Below are 18340 nucleotides of genomic sequence, written 5' to 3' on the forward strand. Positions count from 1 at the left end.
TATTCCCTTTTCTTCTACTTTTTTGGAAAAATTTAAGGAGAATGAGTATTAGGTCTTCACTTAATGTTTGATAAAATTCAGCGGTGAAGCCATCTGGTCCAGAGATTTTCATTGCTGGTAATTGGTCTGTTCAGATTTTCTGTTTCTTTCTGGGTCAGCCTTAGAAGATTGTATTGTTCTAGAAAGTTGTCCATTTCTTCTCGGTTGTCCAGTTTATTACCATATAGTTTTTCATAGTATTCTCTAATAATTCTTTGTATACCTGTGGTGTCCATAGTGATTTTTCCTTTCTCATTTCTGATTCTGTTTATGTGTGTAGACTCTCTTTTTTTCTTGATAACTCTGGCTAGTGGTTTGTCTGTTTTATTTATTCCTTGAAGAATGAGCTCCTACTTTTATTGATTCTTTCTATTGTATTATTCTTCTAGATTTTATTTATTTCTACTTTAATGTTTATTATGTCCCTCCTTCTACTGACTTTGGGCCTTATTTGTTTTTCTTTTTCTTGTTTGTTAATTGTGAGTTTAGACTGTTCACATGGGATTATTATTCTTTCCTGAGAGAGGCCTGTATTGCAATACACTTTCTTAGCATGGCCTTCACTGTGTCCCACAGATTTTGCTGTGTTGAATTATTGTTGTCATTTGTCTCCATATATTGTTTGATCTCTGTTTTTATTTGGTCATTGATCCATTGATTATTTAGGAGCATGTTGCGAAGTCTCCATGTGTTTGTGGGCTTTTTCATTTTCTTTGCATAATTTATTTCTAGTTTCATACCTTTATGGTCTGAGAAGCTGGTTGGTACAATTTCAATCTTTTTTAAAATACTGAGGCTCTTTCTGTGGCCTAGTATATGATCTATTCTTGAAAATGTTCCATGTGTACTTGAGAAGAATGTGTATCCTGCTGCTTTTGGGCGGAGGGTTCTGTTTATGTCTGTTAGATTCATCTGTTCTAATGTGTTGTTCAGTACCTCTGTGTCCTTACTGGTTGATCTGTCCTTTGGAGTGAGTTGTGTGTTGAAGTCTCTTAAAATGAATGCATTGCATTCTATTTCCCCCTTTAATTCTGTTAGTATTTGTTTCACACATGTAGCTGCTCCTGTGTTGGGTGCATAAATATTTATAATAGTTAAATTCTTTTTTTGGACAGACCCCTTTATCATTATGTAGTGTCCCTCTTTGTCTCTTGTGACTTTCTTTGTTTTGAAGTCTGTTTTGTCTCATACAAGTACTGCAACTCCTGCTTTTTTCTGCCTATTAGTTGCACGAAATATCTTTTCCATCCCTTCACTGTTAGTCTGTGTATGTCTTTGGGTTTGTATTGAGTCTGTTGTAGGCAGCATAGATGGGTCTTGTTTTTTTATCCATTCAGTGACTCTATGTCTTTTGATTGGTGCTTTCAGATCGTTTACATTTAGGGTGATTATTGAAAGGTATGTACTTATTGCCATTGCAGACTTTAGATTTTTTGTTACCCAAGGTTCAAGGGTAACTTCCTTACTATCTAACAGTCTAATTAAACCCACTTAGTATGCTATTAGAAACACAATCTAAATGTTCTTTTAATTTTTCTCCTTTTCTTCCTCCTCCATTTTTTATATATTAGGTATAGTATTCTTTTCTCTTTGTATATCACTTGACTGACTTTGGGGGTAGTTGATTTAATTTTGCATTTGCTTAATAATTAATTGGTCTACTTTCCTTACTGTGGTTTTATTTTCTCTGGTTACAGCTATTTAGCCTTAAGAACACTGCCATCTATAGCAGTCCCTCCAAAATATACTGTAGAGATGTTTTGTGGGAGGTATATTTTCTCAGCTTTTGCTTATCTAGAAATTGTTTAATCCCTTCTTCAAATTTAAATAATAATCTTACCAGGTAGAGTATTCTTGGTTCGAATCCCTTCTGTTTCATTGCATTAAATATATCATGCCACTCCCAAGGTTTCTGCTGAGAAGTCTGATGATAGCCTGATGGGTTCTTCTTGGTATGTCATCTTTTTTTGCTCTCTGGCTGCTTTTAATAGTCTGTCCTTATCCTTGATTTTTGCCATTTTAATTATTATATTTCTTGGTATTGTCTTCCTTGGGTCCCTTGTGTTGGGAGATCTGTGTACCTCCTTGGCCTGAGAGACTGTTTCCTTCCTCAGAGTGGTGTACTTTTCAGCAATTAACTCCTCAAAGACACTTTCTATCCCTTTTTCTCTCCTCCTTCTGGTACCCCTATAATGCAAATATTGTTCTGTTTGGATTGGTCACACAGTTCTCTCTATATTCTTTCATTCCTAGAGATCCTTTTTCTGTCTGTTTTCTCAGCTTCTTTGTATTCTTGTTCTCTAATTTCTATTTCATTTACCTTCTCCTCCACTCATCTAATCGGCTTTTAAATCCCTCCATTGTGTGTTTCATGTCAGATCATGTATTTTTCAATGTTTATATCTCATTCTTGAATTCCTCCCTGAGGTCTTGAATATTCTTCTGTAGCTCGGTGACTATGTTTATGATTTTTATTTGAAATCTCTTTCAGCAAGATTGATGAGTTCATTTTCACTTGGCCTTCTTTCTATTGTTTGTGGGATGTTGGTTTGAACCAGGTTCCTTTGACATTTCATATTTGTAGGTGGCACCCTCTAGTGCCCAGAAACTCCACTTTCTGGTGCTACTGAGTCCCTGGACTCAGTAGTGTTGAGTAGTGATGGTGTTGGTTGCAGGTGAGTGGCGATAATGCCTTCCAGGAGGAAAGAGCTCTTTCCTGCTTCCCAGTTGTAGTGCTTGCCTCCACTGCCAGGGCCAATGGGCCAAGCATGCAGGGAGGATCTTCTGTGCTGGGCACTTGTAGCTACCATAGGCGGGGATGCTATCTGGCTGGCCTGTTGCAATGGTGGGGGCAGCCTGTTTGTGAGCCAGTGCCAGCCAGGAGGAAGGAGCAGCAGGCTGCTTATTGCAGTGGGGGTACCTCATAGTTGCATTGCCAGGTAGGGGGATGGAGCACCTGAAGCTCCTGAGAGTTCCCAACCTGCGGGGCAGAGTGCACCTGGACAATTTTGTCCACCTATACTTTCTCCTGAGCAGCAAGCTCTGTGCAATCCTCACTCCTTTAGTAGCCCTCGCTGTTAAGAAGTCTCTCAGAATGCCTGCCTTTCTTTTGTCCCAGAGTGGCTAGTTGTGGGTACCTGTTCTCCACAAGCAGCTGGAATCTCAGTCTCTCCAAGTGTTCCGCCTGTCTTAGCTTTCCAACCCCAGTAATCTACAGAACACCATGTAATGTAGGTTTGTGCTCCCAGAGCATATCTCCAGGGCTGGGGTCCTAGCAGTTCTAGGTCTCAACCCACTCCCTGGTCCATTTCTCTTCCTCCTGCCAGTTAGCTGGAGTGGAGGCTTGGGTCCCACCACATCATGGCTTTGGTACTTTACCCTGTTCCCTGAGGTCTGCTCTGTTCCCCAGGTGTAGACAGTCTGCTGCAGCCTTCTTTCCTGTTGCTTTTTCAGTAGTATAGTAGTTTTATTTGCTATATTTTCATATTACATGCGGTTTTGGGAGGAGGTTTCTGTCTCATCTTTCATACTGCCATCTTTAAGCCAATTGGATATGAAGTAGTTTTAAATGTTTTTGCTTTACACATAGAGTTGCTGTGAATTTTTCTATAAGTACATTTGGGCACCAGAAGGGACTCTCTGAAGTCACCACCAAAAAATGTCAAATTCCTGGGTCACAGGACTTATGCAAGTTTAATTTTACAAAGCAATCCCAGACTCTGTAAAATGGTCTTCCCAGTTATTACTGCCATCAGCTTTGTATAATAGTTCTGCTTCAGCATTCTCCAATATTTTATATTGTCCAACTTAAAATTTTTTCTAACCTGTTTAGTGAGTGATGGTATCTCATTAGAGTTTTAATTTATATTTCCCAGATTATTAATGAGGTTGAACATTCTTTCATATTTTATTGATCATTTGTGTTTGATAGCAAGTGAAAATTTTTCTCAATTTTTAGCCTATTTTTCTGTTAGTTTGTCCTTTCTTTGAGAGTTCTGTGTATACTAGAGCTTTTTCTCTTTTGTCACCTCATTATTTACTTATCAGAACTATCTTTTTATAGTTTATGGCATGTTTTTTTACTTGTTTTATCATGTACCTTAATAAACAGAGTTTGTTAATGTAGTTGAATATTTGCAATTTGTACGTTTGCATGTCTTAAGAAATCCTTCCCTTAATTTACCTGGAATTAATTTTTTGTATATTCTGAGATAGAATCTAATTGCATTTTTTCCTGTAGAAATAATTGATTGTCCTGGACTCACCTACCAGTAGTCTTTATTTACTGATCTGTAATGACCTCTGTGACATAAATTAAAATTCCATATGTGTTTGGGTCATATTCTGGGCTATTTTGTTCTATTGGTCTAATTGACTATCTCTGAGCAGTACTGATTTTTTAAAAAATTACTGTGGCATCTATCAGGGGTGATACCCAAACTGTCCTTGTCTCCGACATATCTTGCCTACTCTTTACCTTGGCTCTTTCATATAAAAAGTAGTGATAGGACCAAGTTACTGTGTTCCAAGAAAAGTCTTGTTGGACTTTTAATGAAAATTTTATTGAATCTAGAAGTCAATCTGAAGAGAATGGACAATTTTGTAATGAGTTGTCTATTCCATAAATATGCTATTTATTTTATGTAAGTCTTTAATGATTTGAACTGAAGTTCTATGTTTTATTAGACTTAGCTGCAGAGATTTTGTAGTTTTACTTGTTACCATACACAGTAACTTTTGGTACGTTATATTTTCTAATTGATTGCTGGTGTATAGAAATGCAAGTAACTTTCTAATTTTGATTTTGTATCTAGCAGCATTTCTAAGATATCTTATGAATTCTAATAATTTATGTGGAGATTCTTTTGAATTTACCATAGACTCACAATTTAAAATCTATAAATTATAATTAGATTGCTTTTCCTTTCAATATAAATTACCTTTAATTTCTTTTTTCATGCTTTGTCACACTACCTAGTATTTCCAGTATAATAGAAATGGTGATATTGAGTATATTTATCTTGTTCCTGATCTTAAAGATAATTCTTTCAAAATTTCATCAATAAATATGTTTCTGTAGATTTTTATGAATATCCTTTATTAAATTAAGGAACTTTCCTTCTATTTCTAGTTTGCCAGTAATTTTTACTATAAATTTCATATGTATTGAACTTTTATTCTATATTTGTTGACATAGTTATTTCTTAATCTGCTAATATAGTGAATTATACTAATCTCTCTGCTCATATTAAATCAACTTTCCTTCCTGAGACAAAACTAATTTTGCAAAGGCATGTCATTCATCCTTTTAATATTTGTTGCATCTATTATTGCTTTTTAGCATTTTTGCATCTGTGTTTTTGAATGAGATTATACTGTAATTTTCCTTCTGTCCTTTGGTTTTGGTATCAAGGTTATGCTAGCTTCATGAAATCATGTGGGAAGTATTCCCTCCTTTTGTAATCTGGAAATTTGTATAAGATTAGAACTTTGATTCCTTGAATGTTTTGTAGAACTTGTCTGTAAATATATCCATGCCTGGTATTATTTTTGTAGGAAGTTTTTAAAAACAATCTTTAATTGTTATAAGACTATACAGTCTTATAATTTCTTCTTAAGGAGTTTTATGTTTTCTAGGGCTTCTCCACTTCATTTGATTTAACATTTTGGCATAAGGTTGATCATATCTTCTGTTTTCCTCATTTTGTACTTTATGTTCCCTTTGATCCATAATGTTATATTCCTGCCTGTTCATATTTTTAAACAACTAATCTTGTCAAATATTTTTTAGTTTTATTATTTTAAAGAGTAAATTTTTGGTGTTAATGATTCTATTATAAATTCATATTCTCTTTCACTACTTTTTACTCAGTATTTATTTTCTTCTGCTTTCTTTGATTTCCTATGAAACCGAGTCTTGATTTAACATCTAGCAAATGAACAATTTTTGTAAATATTCCACATGTGCTTGAAAAGAATGTTAATTCTCCAATTTTGGTTTTAACGTTATAGAGATGCTTATTAGCTTAAGCTTATTAAATTTACTATTCAAATAAGAAGATTTGTGAACTATAGATAGTCCTTTTATTTTTTATCAGGTTGACCTAAGAATTACTGAGAAATTTGTTAAAAAATATTCCCTGTAATGGTAGATTTTTTTTCAATTCCTCCTTTTAGTTCCATCAGAGTTTCCTGTATTTGTGTTTTGAAAAATGTTGTCAGGTACATTCAAACTTCAAAATATGGTATCTTTCTTGTGAACTGAACCTTTTATTATGATGTAGTGACCCTCTTTATCTCTAATAATGCTTACTGCCTTCAAGTTTACTATATCATATCTATTCTTAAACATAATAGTCCTTTTTTGGTTATATTCTTTGGTGTTTGAATTTGCAGTTGTTTAGAGTTGGTTGAATTTAGGCTTGTTTTAGACTTGTATTTCTCCAAAGAGGGTTGGTTCATTTTGGCTTCTTCAGGCTGCCTTGAAGGCATTATTAACCTGGGACCACATAGTTACATTTAACCCTTGAAGATTTTCTGACTACACAGATAGCATGAATGCAGGACAAAACATTTGTGGGGCCTGGTTAGTGTTACCAGTTCTATCCATTGACAAGATGAAGACAGGCAGGTTTCTTTGTTGTCCTTAAAGTACGTTGGGCTTATTTCTACCTAATGCTCATGCAGAAGGTATAGCCGTGGAGGCAGAGTCTCGTCTGCTATAACCCACTTTGCATGGTTCCAGCATTTCCTTTTCTGTTTCCTGCATACCCCAGACATCAAAAACTCTCCAGGCAGAGGGACAAGTACCAAGTGGTTTCACTCATGTGTGGACTATAGGAACAAAGAAGGGACTGGGGGAGCAGAACAGCAGTGGAGTCGCAGAGCCCAGGAGTGGACTGACAGTTGCCAAGGGGAGGGGGACTCGGGGGGAAGAGTGGGAGGGGAGGGCTGAAGGGGGAGGAAGAAAGGGGGCATTACGATTGGCATGTGTGATGTGGGGGGCACGGGGAGGGCTGTGCGGCACAGAGAGGATGAGTGGTGACTCTGCGGCATCTTGCTACGCTAATGAACGGTGACTGTAGTGGGGGTTGTGGGGGGGGGCTTGGTGAACGGGGGAGCCTAGTGAACATGGTGTTCCTCATGTAATTGTAGATTAGTGATGCAAAAAAGAAATTACACTAAAGATTAGGTATAGCCAAGTCAAAAAAAAAACTCTCCAGGCTTCCAGGGTTTGGCAGATGTCCTCAATGTTCCCACTCCCTCACCTCCTGAAGTTTCCAATTTTAATTTGTTTTTGGCTTTTGGAAATTTTTCACTTTCTTGCTAGCTTGGTGATACATATAAAATATATTTTTGTTATTTTGTCTAGCCTTGGAAGCTATTTTTATTGGGAAGACCATTCTGGTGTTCTTGTAAAAATAAAAAAAATGGACACCTCAATAGATTCTTTCTTATACTAAAATCAGGTTTTATTGGCATGAGTTTTGTACGGTATAATGTAAGGTTTTTGAAGTGAAGATAAAATATTATTTAGTACAAATGTAATTTTTAAGATGCTGTTCTTATTTCAACTGAAGTAGCTAATATCTGTGAACCAAGAGCCTTGCTTAGACTTTCTTTTTACCATCTTAACTCTAGAACTAGGATTTTGGGGTAAGAAACTATTTTTGGTGTCTTCAAAATAATGATTCTTGAGAATAATTCAACTCAAAAGAATAAAAGTAGTTTGTATTATTGCTCTTGAACTCAGAGTTCACAAAACAAAATATCCCTTTCGTACTTTATAGTTTGCTTCCTATCTTTGTACCTTCATAAATATTTGGTTTAGGTGCCTGATTGTTTGCTCTGCAACATTGGGTAGGTTCTTTAACTTTTCTGTGCCTTAATTTCTTCATATATAAATTGGGAATATGATAATACCCACCACCTTGGGTTGTTGATAGGATTAAATAAATAGTACATGTAAAGCCCTTTGCATAGTGTCCGACACGTAATAATTCTGGAATAATTGGAAACCACTCTTGCTGCTTTTATGTCTTTAACTTCAAAATCAAAACAACTCTTGCTTTATTCTGCTGCTTTTCTCAGGTATGTGCCCATCGAAGACCTACTGGAAATTTATAAGAAACTCTATGGCCGAGAAGTTATCACCAAAAATGCAATTGTTGACTGTTCATATCTTCAGTTCTTAGAATTGTAAGTGTAACCCAGAGGAAAATTTGCAGCTGATTTATTTCAAAAGTACACTTTCTGATGTTTTAGTTTCCTGTGTGTGGATTTTGGATTTATGCATTTTGCTTATTTAAAGGCAGTTTGATAGTGTATACATGCTGATGGAGTGTTTCTTCATTATTTGCTTCACTTCTTTATAGAAACTACATACAGCTCATGGTCAAAATTATTGTTTATGTTGCAGGTATGGTGAGGTCTTAGCTGTTTCCAAGGTAAAGACTTCATCCTTCATAATCTTAAGAGTTATGAAGATAGCAGGAATAGCACCTTATTTATTTACTTATTTTTATTTCTTTCTGCTACAGCTTTATCCCACTTATTCTAGAAGGTCCCCATTTTTGGTGGAACAATTCCAAGAATATTTCCTTGGAGGACTGGATGATATGGCGTTTTGGTCCACTAATATTTACAGTCTAACAAGCTTCATGTTAGAGAACGGGACCAGGTAAATTATTGATCTTATTTCTTCTACCAATCACTCCCTGGCTTGCTACTCCCTTCCCTAATATAACTCTCAGGTTTTTCATATGATTAAATGAAAAGGAAAAAGAAAGTCTCACAAAGTGAATCAAGGGGGAAAACAATGGAAACCCGGTCATTTCAAAACTCTGACTAGCTCCCATCGGGTTTTAGATCTACTTGTGCGTCATATTTCATGGGCAGAGAGGCCGGTGGGGCGGAATCAGCCTGCACTGCGGTGCTCCGTCTGTTTCCTCTGGGAGAACACGTGCTGTGGGCTGGGGTGCCCGCTCTCCACAGGCTCCAGCAACTGGGACATGGTGACTCTCCTCTCCACCCCCACTGACCTCTTAGAGTTCAAGGGCTTCAAAGGGCATGTCACCTAACTAGCCACACTCCACAATTCAGTCTGAAAAGAACGCATTTTTAAAGCACGGCCCTCTGTTGGAAGTTGACGTCTAGCCCAGATGAGACAGCTGCCCAGCCTCGCGCTCCTCCCGCTTCTCCCCAGAACACCCAGGATGAGTGTCAGGCAGACTCACACGGCACATAGACCAGGGTGGTCTGGTCGTGCCCACTTCCAGCTGTAGCGGACCTTTAGGCCCTTAAAGAATCTGCCCATGGCCTGGAGGAGACAGGCTTCCTCCCGGAGCGCGTTTCCAGCCATACCACTGTGTCGTCCTCCCACACGGCTGGATTGAGTCGGGTTGGGGTGAGGGTCTGGGTAGGGAGCATAGTGGGCAGCACCCAATGCAGGGAAAGGGCAGAGGGGAGGCAGAAGCAGCAGCAGTGGGAAAGAGGTTCTACGGCAGGGGCCGCACCTGGCAGCCCATCCGGGTAAGGATCAAAGGAGGGCCAGGGCTTCTAGGTTGGAGTGCCCTATATGTATAGATCTGGAATATTGTACCCTGGATAATGTTTCTTTGCCCTTAAAAGACTTGCTAATATTCAAATAAAGTTAACCATAATAATGTGTTGATTGGAAGCAAAATCCTCTTTGATGATAAATTTGACATTAGCCTGGTAAATATCAAACTTGTTTTAAAGACTCAGCTACGTTTGGCAGAGATAAACAATTCCATATAAATGCCATTTTTAATAGTGAAATAAGCCTCAAGTAAATCTCCATTATCTCCTCCTACAGCCATGGGTTTTTAGGTGTGTACAGGTGGTAGAGAAGATGGGCTTGGAGTTGGAGAGGCTTGCCACCCACTGCTGAGTCATCCTAATCTTGTGTTACACTTCCCTGAGCTTTGTTTTCTTATCTGTAAAATGGGAGTAGTAATAATTTTCTTTATCATAAGGTTGTGAGGAGGAGCAAATGAGATCACCCAGGCAATCTCGTGGTTTAGCAGGTAGTAAGTACTTTGTAAATGTTGGCTACTAGCATTATAATTAGAAGGAAGTTAAGTTTATATTGGAAGGTTTCATAACACATGTTAGAAGGAATAACCGGAATTTTATTTGTTTTATAGGGTCCATGCGTTGAAATGATCTTCAAACTGGAAAACATTTTTGGTGTTTGTTTTTGGTTAGGTTGTCCAAATAGCTAAGGACAGATGTGTAGCTTAACCCTATTCTTTAAGTAGGAGGAAAGAATTAAGAATGAACAGACTTCTTGTCTCTTGATCTCTGTCCTAATTTATCAAGATAGAATTGATTACATCTTTACACACAAATGCAAAGATTCATCAGAATCTATGGAACTTTTTGGGAAATTTGGAGAAGGCTCCAAAGAAAAATAACAGAAGTTTCATGAGAGAAAGAAAAGAAATGTACATATCTTCATATTATTTAACTTACTAATAGGTTATCTTCCAAAGCAAATTTATGTTACTTGAAACTCACAGTGTATTTTCCTAAAGAAACAGTGAAATAATGGTAGTTATATTCCCACCCACAATTGTACTTAACTCAAAAGTATTTGTAACTGTAGTGCTAATGTAAGGCTATCATCTTAATCCTGGTGATGAAGGAAAAAGAATACGAGGGAAAACCATCCCTCGGCTTGAATCTGACCCTCTGAAAGAACCTGATACGAAAAGTTTGCCTCCAGCATCTTTCCATCTCCTTTTCTGTAACCCTTTTCCAGCAACTAGTCCTCCTTGCCCCAGGCTTCCTACTACCATCTTAGACTGAACGTGCCTCAGTGACATCCATACAAATCTCCCTCTCCTTAAACATAGTTTTTGAGAAGAATAAAACAATAGCAAAAATCAATGAAACCAAGAGCTGGTTCTTCGAGAAAATAAACAAAATAGATAAGCCTCTAGCCAGACTTATTAAGAAGAAAAGAGAGTCAACACAAATCAACAGTATCAGAAACGAGAAAGGAAAAATCACGACGGACCCCACGGAAATGCAAAGAATTATTGGAGAATACTATGAAAACCTATATGCTAACAAGCTGGGAAACCTAGGAGAAATGGACAACTTCCTAGAAAAATATAACCTTCCAAGATTGACCCAGGAAGAAACAGAAAATCTAAACAGACCAATTACCAGCAACGAAATTGAAGCGGTAATCAAAAAACTACCAAAGAACAAAACCCCCGGGCCAGATGGATTTACCTCGGAATTTTATCAGACATACAGGGAAGACATAATACCCATTCTCCTTAAAGTTTTCCAAAAAATAGAGGAGGAGGGGATACTCCCAAACTCATTCTATGAAGCTAACATCACCCTAATACCAAAACCAGGCAAAGACACCACCAAAAAAGAAAACTACAGACCAATATCCCTGATGAACGTAGATGCAAAAATACTCAACAAAATATTAGCAAACCGAATTCAAAAATACATCAAAAGGATCATACACCATGACCAAGTGGGATTCATCCCAGGGATGCAAGGATGGTACAACATTCGAAAGTCCATCAACATCATCCACCACATCAACAAAAAGAAAGACAAAAACCACATGATCATCTCCATAGATGCTGAAAAAGCATTTGACAAAGTTCAACATCCATTCATGTTAAAAACTCTCAGCAAAATGGGAATAGAGGGCAAGTACCTCAACATAATAAAGGCCATCTATGATAAACCCACAGCCAACATTATATTGAACAGCGAGAAGCTGAAAGCATTTCCTCTGAAATCGGGAACTAGACAGGGATGCCCACTCTCTCCACTGTTATTTAACATAGTACTGGAGGTCCTAGCCACGGCAATCAGACAAAATAAAGAAATACAAGGAATCCAGATTGGTAAAGAAGAAGTTAAACTGTCACTATTTGCAGATGACATGATACTGTACATAAAAAACCCTAAAGACTCCACCCCAAAACTACTAGAACTGATATCGGAATACAGCAAAGTTGCAGGATACAAAATCAACACACAGAAATCTGTGGCTTTCCTATATACTAACAATGAACCAACAGAGAGAGAAATCAGGAAAACAACTCCATTCACAATTGCATCAAAAAAAATAAAATACCTAGGAATAAACCTAACCAAAGAAGTGAAAGACTTATACTCTGAAAACTACAAGTCACTCTTAAGAGAAATTAAAGGGGACACTAACAGATGGAAACTCATCCCATGCTCGTGGCTAGGAAGAATTAATATCGTTAAAATGGCCATCCTGCCCAAAGCAATATACAGATTTGATGCAATCCCTATGAAACTACCAGCAACATTCTTCAATGAACTGGAACAAATAATTCAGAAATTCATATGGAAACACCAAAGACCCCGAATAGCCAAAGCAATCCTGAGAAAGAGGAATAAAGTAGGGGGGATCTCACTCCCCAACTTCAAGCTCTACTATAAAGCCATAGTAATCAAGACAATTTGGTACTGGCACAAGAGCAGAGCCACAGACCAATGGAACAGACTAGAGAATCCAGACATTAACCCAGACATATATGGTCAATTAATATTTGATAAAGGAGCCATGGACATACAATGGCGAAATGACAGTCTCTTCAACAGGTGGTGCTGGCAAAACTGGACAGCTACATGTAGGAGAATGAAACTGGACCATTGTCTAACCCCATATACAAAAGTAAACTCAAAATGGATCAAAGACCTGAATGTAAGCCATGAAACCATTAAACTCCTGGAAGAAAACATAGGCGAAAACCTCTTAGACATAAACATGAGTGACCTCTTCTTGAACATATCTCCCCGGGCAAGGAAAACAACAGCAAAAATGAGTAAGTGGGACTATATTAAGCTGAAAAGCTTCTGTACAGCAAAAGACACCATCAATAGAACAAGAAGGATCCCTACAGTATGGGAGAATATATTTGAAAATGACACATCCGATAAAGGCTTGACGTCCAGAATATATAAGGAGCTCTCACGCCTCAACAAACAAAAAACAAATAACCCAATTAAAAAATGGGCAGAGGAACTGAACAGACAGTTCTCCAAAAAAGAAATACAGATGGCCAACAGACACATGAAAAGATGCTCCACATCGCTAATTATCAGAGAAATGCAAATTAAAACTACAATGAGGTATCACCTCACACCAGTAAGGATGGCTGCCATCCAAAAGACAAACAACAACAAATGTTGGCGAGGCTGTGGAGAAAGGGGAACCCTCCTACACTGCTGGTGGGAATGTAAGTTAGTTCAACCATTGTGGAAAGCAGTATGGAGGTACATCAAAATGCTCAAAACAGACTTACCATTTGACCCAGGAATTCCACTCCTAGGAATTTACCCTAAGAATGCAGCAATCAAGTTTGAGAAAGACAGATGCACCCCTATGTTTATCGCAGCACTATTTACAATAGCCAAGAATTGGAAGCAACCTAAATGTCCATCAATAGATGAATGGATAAAGAAGATGTGGTACATATACACAATGGAATACTACTCAGCTATAAGAAAAGGGCAAATCCAATCATTTGCAGCAACATGGATGGAGCTGGAGGGTATTATGCTCAGTGAAACAAGCCAAGCGGAGAAAGAGAAATACCAAATGATTTCACTTATCTGTGGAATATAAGAACAAAGGAAAAACTGAAGGAACAAAACAGCAGCAGAATCACAGAACTCAAGAATGGACTAACAGGTACCAAAGGGAAAGGGACTGGGGAGGATGGGTGGGTAGGGAGGGATAAGGGGGGGAGAAGTAGGGGGGTATTAAGATTAACATGCATGGGGGGGTAGGAGAAAAGGGAGGGCTGTACAACACAGAGAAGGCAAGTAGTGATTCTACAACATTTTGCTATGCTGATGGACAGTGACTGTAAAGGGGTTTATAGGGGAGACCTGGTATAGGGGAGAGCCTAGTAAACATAATATTCGTCATGTAAGTGTAGATTAGTGATAGCAAAAAAAAAAAAAAAAAAAAAGGGCAGTTCCTGTGTGGTAACCTCCAACGAGTTCTACACAAGGGTATAAAGGGCATATAAAAGTGTAGGCAAAGGGTCTGTTTGTGTTTATACAGAGGATCAAAGCCTAATTGGGCTACCCCGAAAATGAACTAAGATATGATTGATATGAAAAAGAATTTCCAACATCTGCACCCTCTGGAAGACTCATGCCAGAAGATGATCATCAAAAAACCCCAACAAAGATCCACGCACTGCTACAGCTGTAGATGCACTCATCCCACCAGTTCCTGGACCTGCCATGGGAATGAGGAAGGAGATATCTAAGCTGGCCTGTGCATACAGTAAAACAACAAAATTGGACTGGATCTATACTGTTGGAACTCAACCAAGAATTTGGAGAAGTGCAAATTGTAGTGCTCCAAAGTCTTACAACTACAAACTATTTATTGTTAAAAGAACATATGGCATGTGAACAGTCCCCAGGAATGGGTTGTTTTAATTTGTCTGATTTCTCTCAGACTGTTCAAGTTCATTTGGACAATATCCACCATATCATAGATAAGTTTTCACAAATGCCTAAGGTGCCTAACTGGTTTTCTTGGTTTCACTGGAGATGGCTGGTAATTACAGATATGCTTTGGTTATGTAACTATACTCCTATTATGTTAATGTGTGTGTGCAATTTAAGTAGTAGCTTAAAACCTATACATGCTGAAGTTACTCTACAAGAAGATATATCAAAGAAATAATCAATCTTCCCATGTTTTCTTCCGCCTGCTACTTCTATAGCTTTTCTTCTTCCTTCCTAATTACAACCCTTAAATAGAATTCGTGCCTCATATCAAATTTACCGAGTATCATAATTCTTCCAAGTGGTAAAGATACCTCAAGACAAATGCTGGGCATAGAAGCCACAGGGCATAAATATGCAAAGAAGTAAAAAGCTAACTTTTTCAAACAATAAGGCTTCTCTCTCACTTACCAACTTCACATTTCCCTGTATGGCCCCGGAAGATGACTGGTTAGCCAGAGACGGGTAAGATTCCTCAAGGGAGGAACAACCTAAGACAGGCACAGTCGCAGGGGGGCCATCAGGTGAGAAATTGGGGATCAACAGAGGTGAGGCTTAGAACCTCACCCCCCCGTTCTGAGAGAAATCTTCTGCATACGTGGATGTTTTATTGCCCTGGTCTAGCTTGGATTAACACATAGTCTACAGGCACACACCTGATCATCTACATGTGCTCTCTTACAACACTAAACTATGTTTTCTACCTTTATCTTGTATCTACCTACCACTTCAGCATTTTATTAAAAATAATAATAATAAAGAGAGAAATGTGGTATCCACATATAAATCAAGTATAAAAACCAAATGAGTATTCATATTTGAACTGACTGTTTAGAGTTCATAATGCATGAGCAAAACCGAAAGTTTCTGTGATGACTGCCCTTGTACTGTTCACTATGTAACTTATTCATTATGTAAGAATTTGTTCTACATGTAAAAACTTGTTTGTTATGCCTCAGAAGATTGGAGACTGACAAAAATTAGGCTTGGGGTGGAATAATGATTGTGCATTGAGCATTGACTCCCCTATACAGAATTTTATTGTCGTTAACAACCATTTGATCAATAAATATGAGAGATGCCCTCACAAAAAAAAAAAAAAAAAAAAAGGACAGACTTCCAATGGTAAAATAAATTAGTAACCGGGATGTAAGGTATAGCATAAGGAATATAGTCAAGATATTGTAACAGCCTGGTAGGGTGATAGCTGGAACCTAGAATTATGTATATAAATGTTCTACCACTGTGTTGTACACTTGAAACTCATGTAATGTAATACTGTGTGTCAACTACCCTTCAATAAAAAATAATTATTAAAAAAAAAAAAAAAACACAAAAAAAAACATAGTTTTTGTTCTAGAACAGACTCTGGCAATGTAATACCCAACTCCCTTAGTGCTTTGTTTAGAGTTAGGGGAAAGCTCATCTCTTAAATTCTCTCAGTGGCCTTTCACTTGTAGAAAAGGGATAATTACCTATTAGTGAGTTTATAAAATTTTGTTTTTAAAGAAATAAGATTGGGAAATTCAGACATATTTGAGCATAAGTGGGCAGAAGGTGACATAGTTGGGAATCCGTGTCTTTCACACTGTAACTTTGAGATGATGGTTCAGGTTAGTGTGGAACAGGAGGTGGAGCTAGGAGGGAAGGGCAAGGCTGTGAGCCTAGGGGACCAGCAGTGGGGGGCTGCCTGTATTACTGTAATGTTATCTGCAATCTGTTATCCACCCTTATCATGTAGGGCTTGGGCCTTTTACCAGTCCTTCTGGCTAAGTAACGAACACCTGTACACTCAATCTTTTGGAGGTTCTTTGAAGTGAACCACCAATTCTCAGTAAAATTCATGCTTGGAAAGAAGGTAGAAAAATGCCTAATTCATTTGTCTATTTCCCCAGTGACTGCAGCCTACCTGAGAACCCCTTGTTCATTGCATGTGGTGGCCAGCAAGCCAAGACCCAAGGGTAAGTGGATTATAAAATTGTTCATAGGAAAAACATATCATCTAGAAGGGTCTTAGTAGACATCAGAAGCATGGGATTTGGAGAAAGATACAACTGCAGGTACAGCTGTGTAATTTTAAACAGTTTGCTTAATTTTTTGGAGCTATAGCTTACTCTTTTGACAAAACACAAAAAATAAATATATATACATATTCCCAGACTTATGGTATATATTATGTACAAGAAGGGATGTAAAGCAATTAGGACACTAGTAAGTATTCACTAAATATTAAATTGTAGTTAATATTATTATTACTGTCAGTTTTATTACTCATAAACTTTACCCAAACTTTACGTGAAAAGTAATCAGGACAGGATAGGGAGAAGACCTCTCAGGTAATTTCTGATGAAGAGAGGCAGAGGGTCTGGTCTGTATTCCAAGAAGTGGTATTCCGAGCTGAGGCCTGGTACCACCACTATTCATTCATTCATGCACTTAACTATATGTGTATTCTAAATATTTGTTATTAATATGAAGTACACATAATAGAACTAGATCCTCATCCCTAGGTGCTGGGGACTAGTTTAGGCATGAAAGACCTCCTCGTGAACAAGGCAGAAACAGTTCCTGCTCTCACAGGGTGTATGCCTTGCAAGTAGGTGGGCACTGAACAAGAACTTGCAAATACTTTTCAGTGTTAGGAAGGAAAAGTGCCGGATGCTCTAGGGATGTACCTCAGACTGGTTTAACCCAGTTACATAAGAGCTCTTTCTGAGGAAGTGATGTTTCAACCAAGATAGTGAAGGGTAAGCAAGAGTTAGGTACTCAAAAAGAAGGCATTCCAGTGCAAGGCCCTAAGGTAAGACAGAAGTTAGAGCTTAATTTACTCGATGGTGTCTCACATGAGCCACTTCATTAATTTCTGTTGCCCTGCTTCCACTTCAATCATTTCTGAAACCTATTTGACTCCTCTAGGCATCTGTTTTGTAGGTTGGTTAACATATATGAACTTGAGAACACATTTTTATTGTATAATTAATTCTAGTATGTCTTTAAAGATAAATCAGGATGCCTGCATAACAGTGTCTAAAACAGCTATAGACCTATTTGACTGTTTTTATGAAATATTGAAATGCCTTCTTTTTTAGTAATCTGGAAGGAGGAATTCAAACCTTTTACACTATAGAACTTTTAGGCTATAGAAAGTACTTTTTATAACGATAGGAATTTAACCTTGGAAATATGTTCACTAAAAGATTTCATGGAGTCTCTAATGAAATTTTTTATTTTATTTTATTTTTTGTGTTGCTGTTTCTTATTTCAGATGTTAAAATTGTATGGTCTTTTAACCTGTGACCAACTTGACTATATTCTTCCACTCAGTTATTCAGGCGTTTGCTGTATTCTCAGACTTAACCATTTTATTCCTCTCTTTTCAACAGCTCAAAAATACAGAAAAATGATTTTCATAGAAATTTGACCTCATCCTTAACTAAAGATGTTGGAAAAAATATAAGATATACCCAAAGAGGAGTGTTCTTTGGTGTGGATTCCTGGACCTCAGTAAGAATTTTATTTCTAATGGGGAATGAGGCCCATGCTGTCTCCTGTGCTATCTTGTTTTATGAGTCTGGACCTCAGTGGCTTTTGGCAGGTCTGGTGAAGCCCAAGGTGACCTTGGGCATGGGGTCAGTCCTGCCCTGTCCTTGCTGCAAAGTGTGTCAGCAATCTCATAGGCTCACTGTGCAGACATTCATCCATGAGGTCATTTTTAAGTGTCAAACACTCTACCAGG

At 37.8% G+C, this 18340-nt stretch overlaps 1 protein-coding gene across 3 annotated transcripts in view; it reads left to right on the forward strand.

Annotated features, from left to right (window-relative positions):
* GPLD1 (glycosylphosphatidylinositol specific phospholipase D1) overlaps positions 1-18340 on the forward strand; it is a 113756-nt gene that overhangs the window by 47302 nt on the left and 48114 nt on the right. For all 3 annotated transcript variants that reach the window (XR_008994466.1, XM_036911655.2, XM_036911657.2), the window contains 5 exons: positions 8131-8238; positions 8459-8486; positions 8580-8719; positions 16500-16565; positions 17988-18108. Coding sequence is in view for 2 of the 3 variants with exons in the window: in XM_036911655.2 (XP_036767550.2) it covers positions 8131-8238; positions 8459-8486; positions 8580-8719; positions 16500-16565; positions 17988-18108 (463 nt within the window). In the remaining variant the exon portion in view is untranslated. The remainder of the gene's footprint in view (positions 1-8130; positions 8239-8458; positions 8487-8579; positions 8720-16499; positions 16566-17987; positions 18109-18340) is intronic.

The sequence above is a fragment of the Manis pentadactyla genome, chromosome 16 (genome assembly GCF_030020395.1).
Source record: "Manis pentadactyla isolate mManPen7 chromosome 16, mManPen7.hap1, whole genome shotgun sequence".
Lineage (NCBI taxonomy): Eukaryota > Metazoa > Chordata > Mammalia > Pholidota > Manidae > Manis > Manis pentadactyla.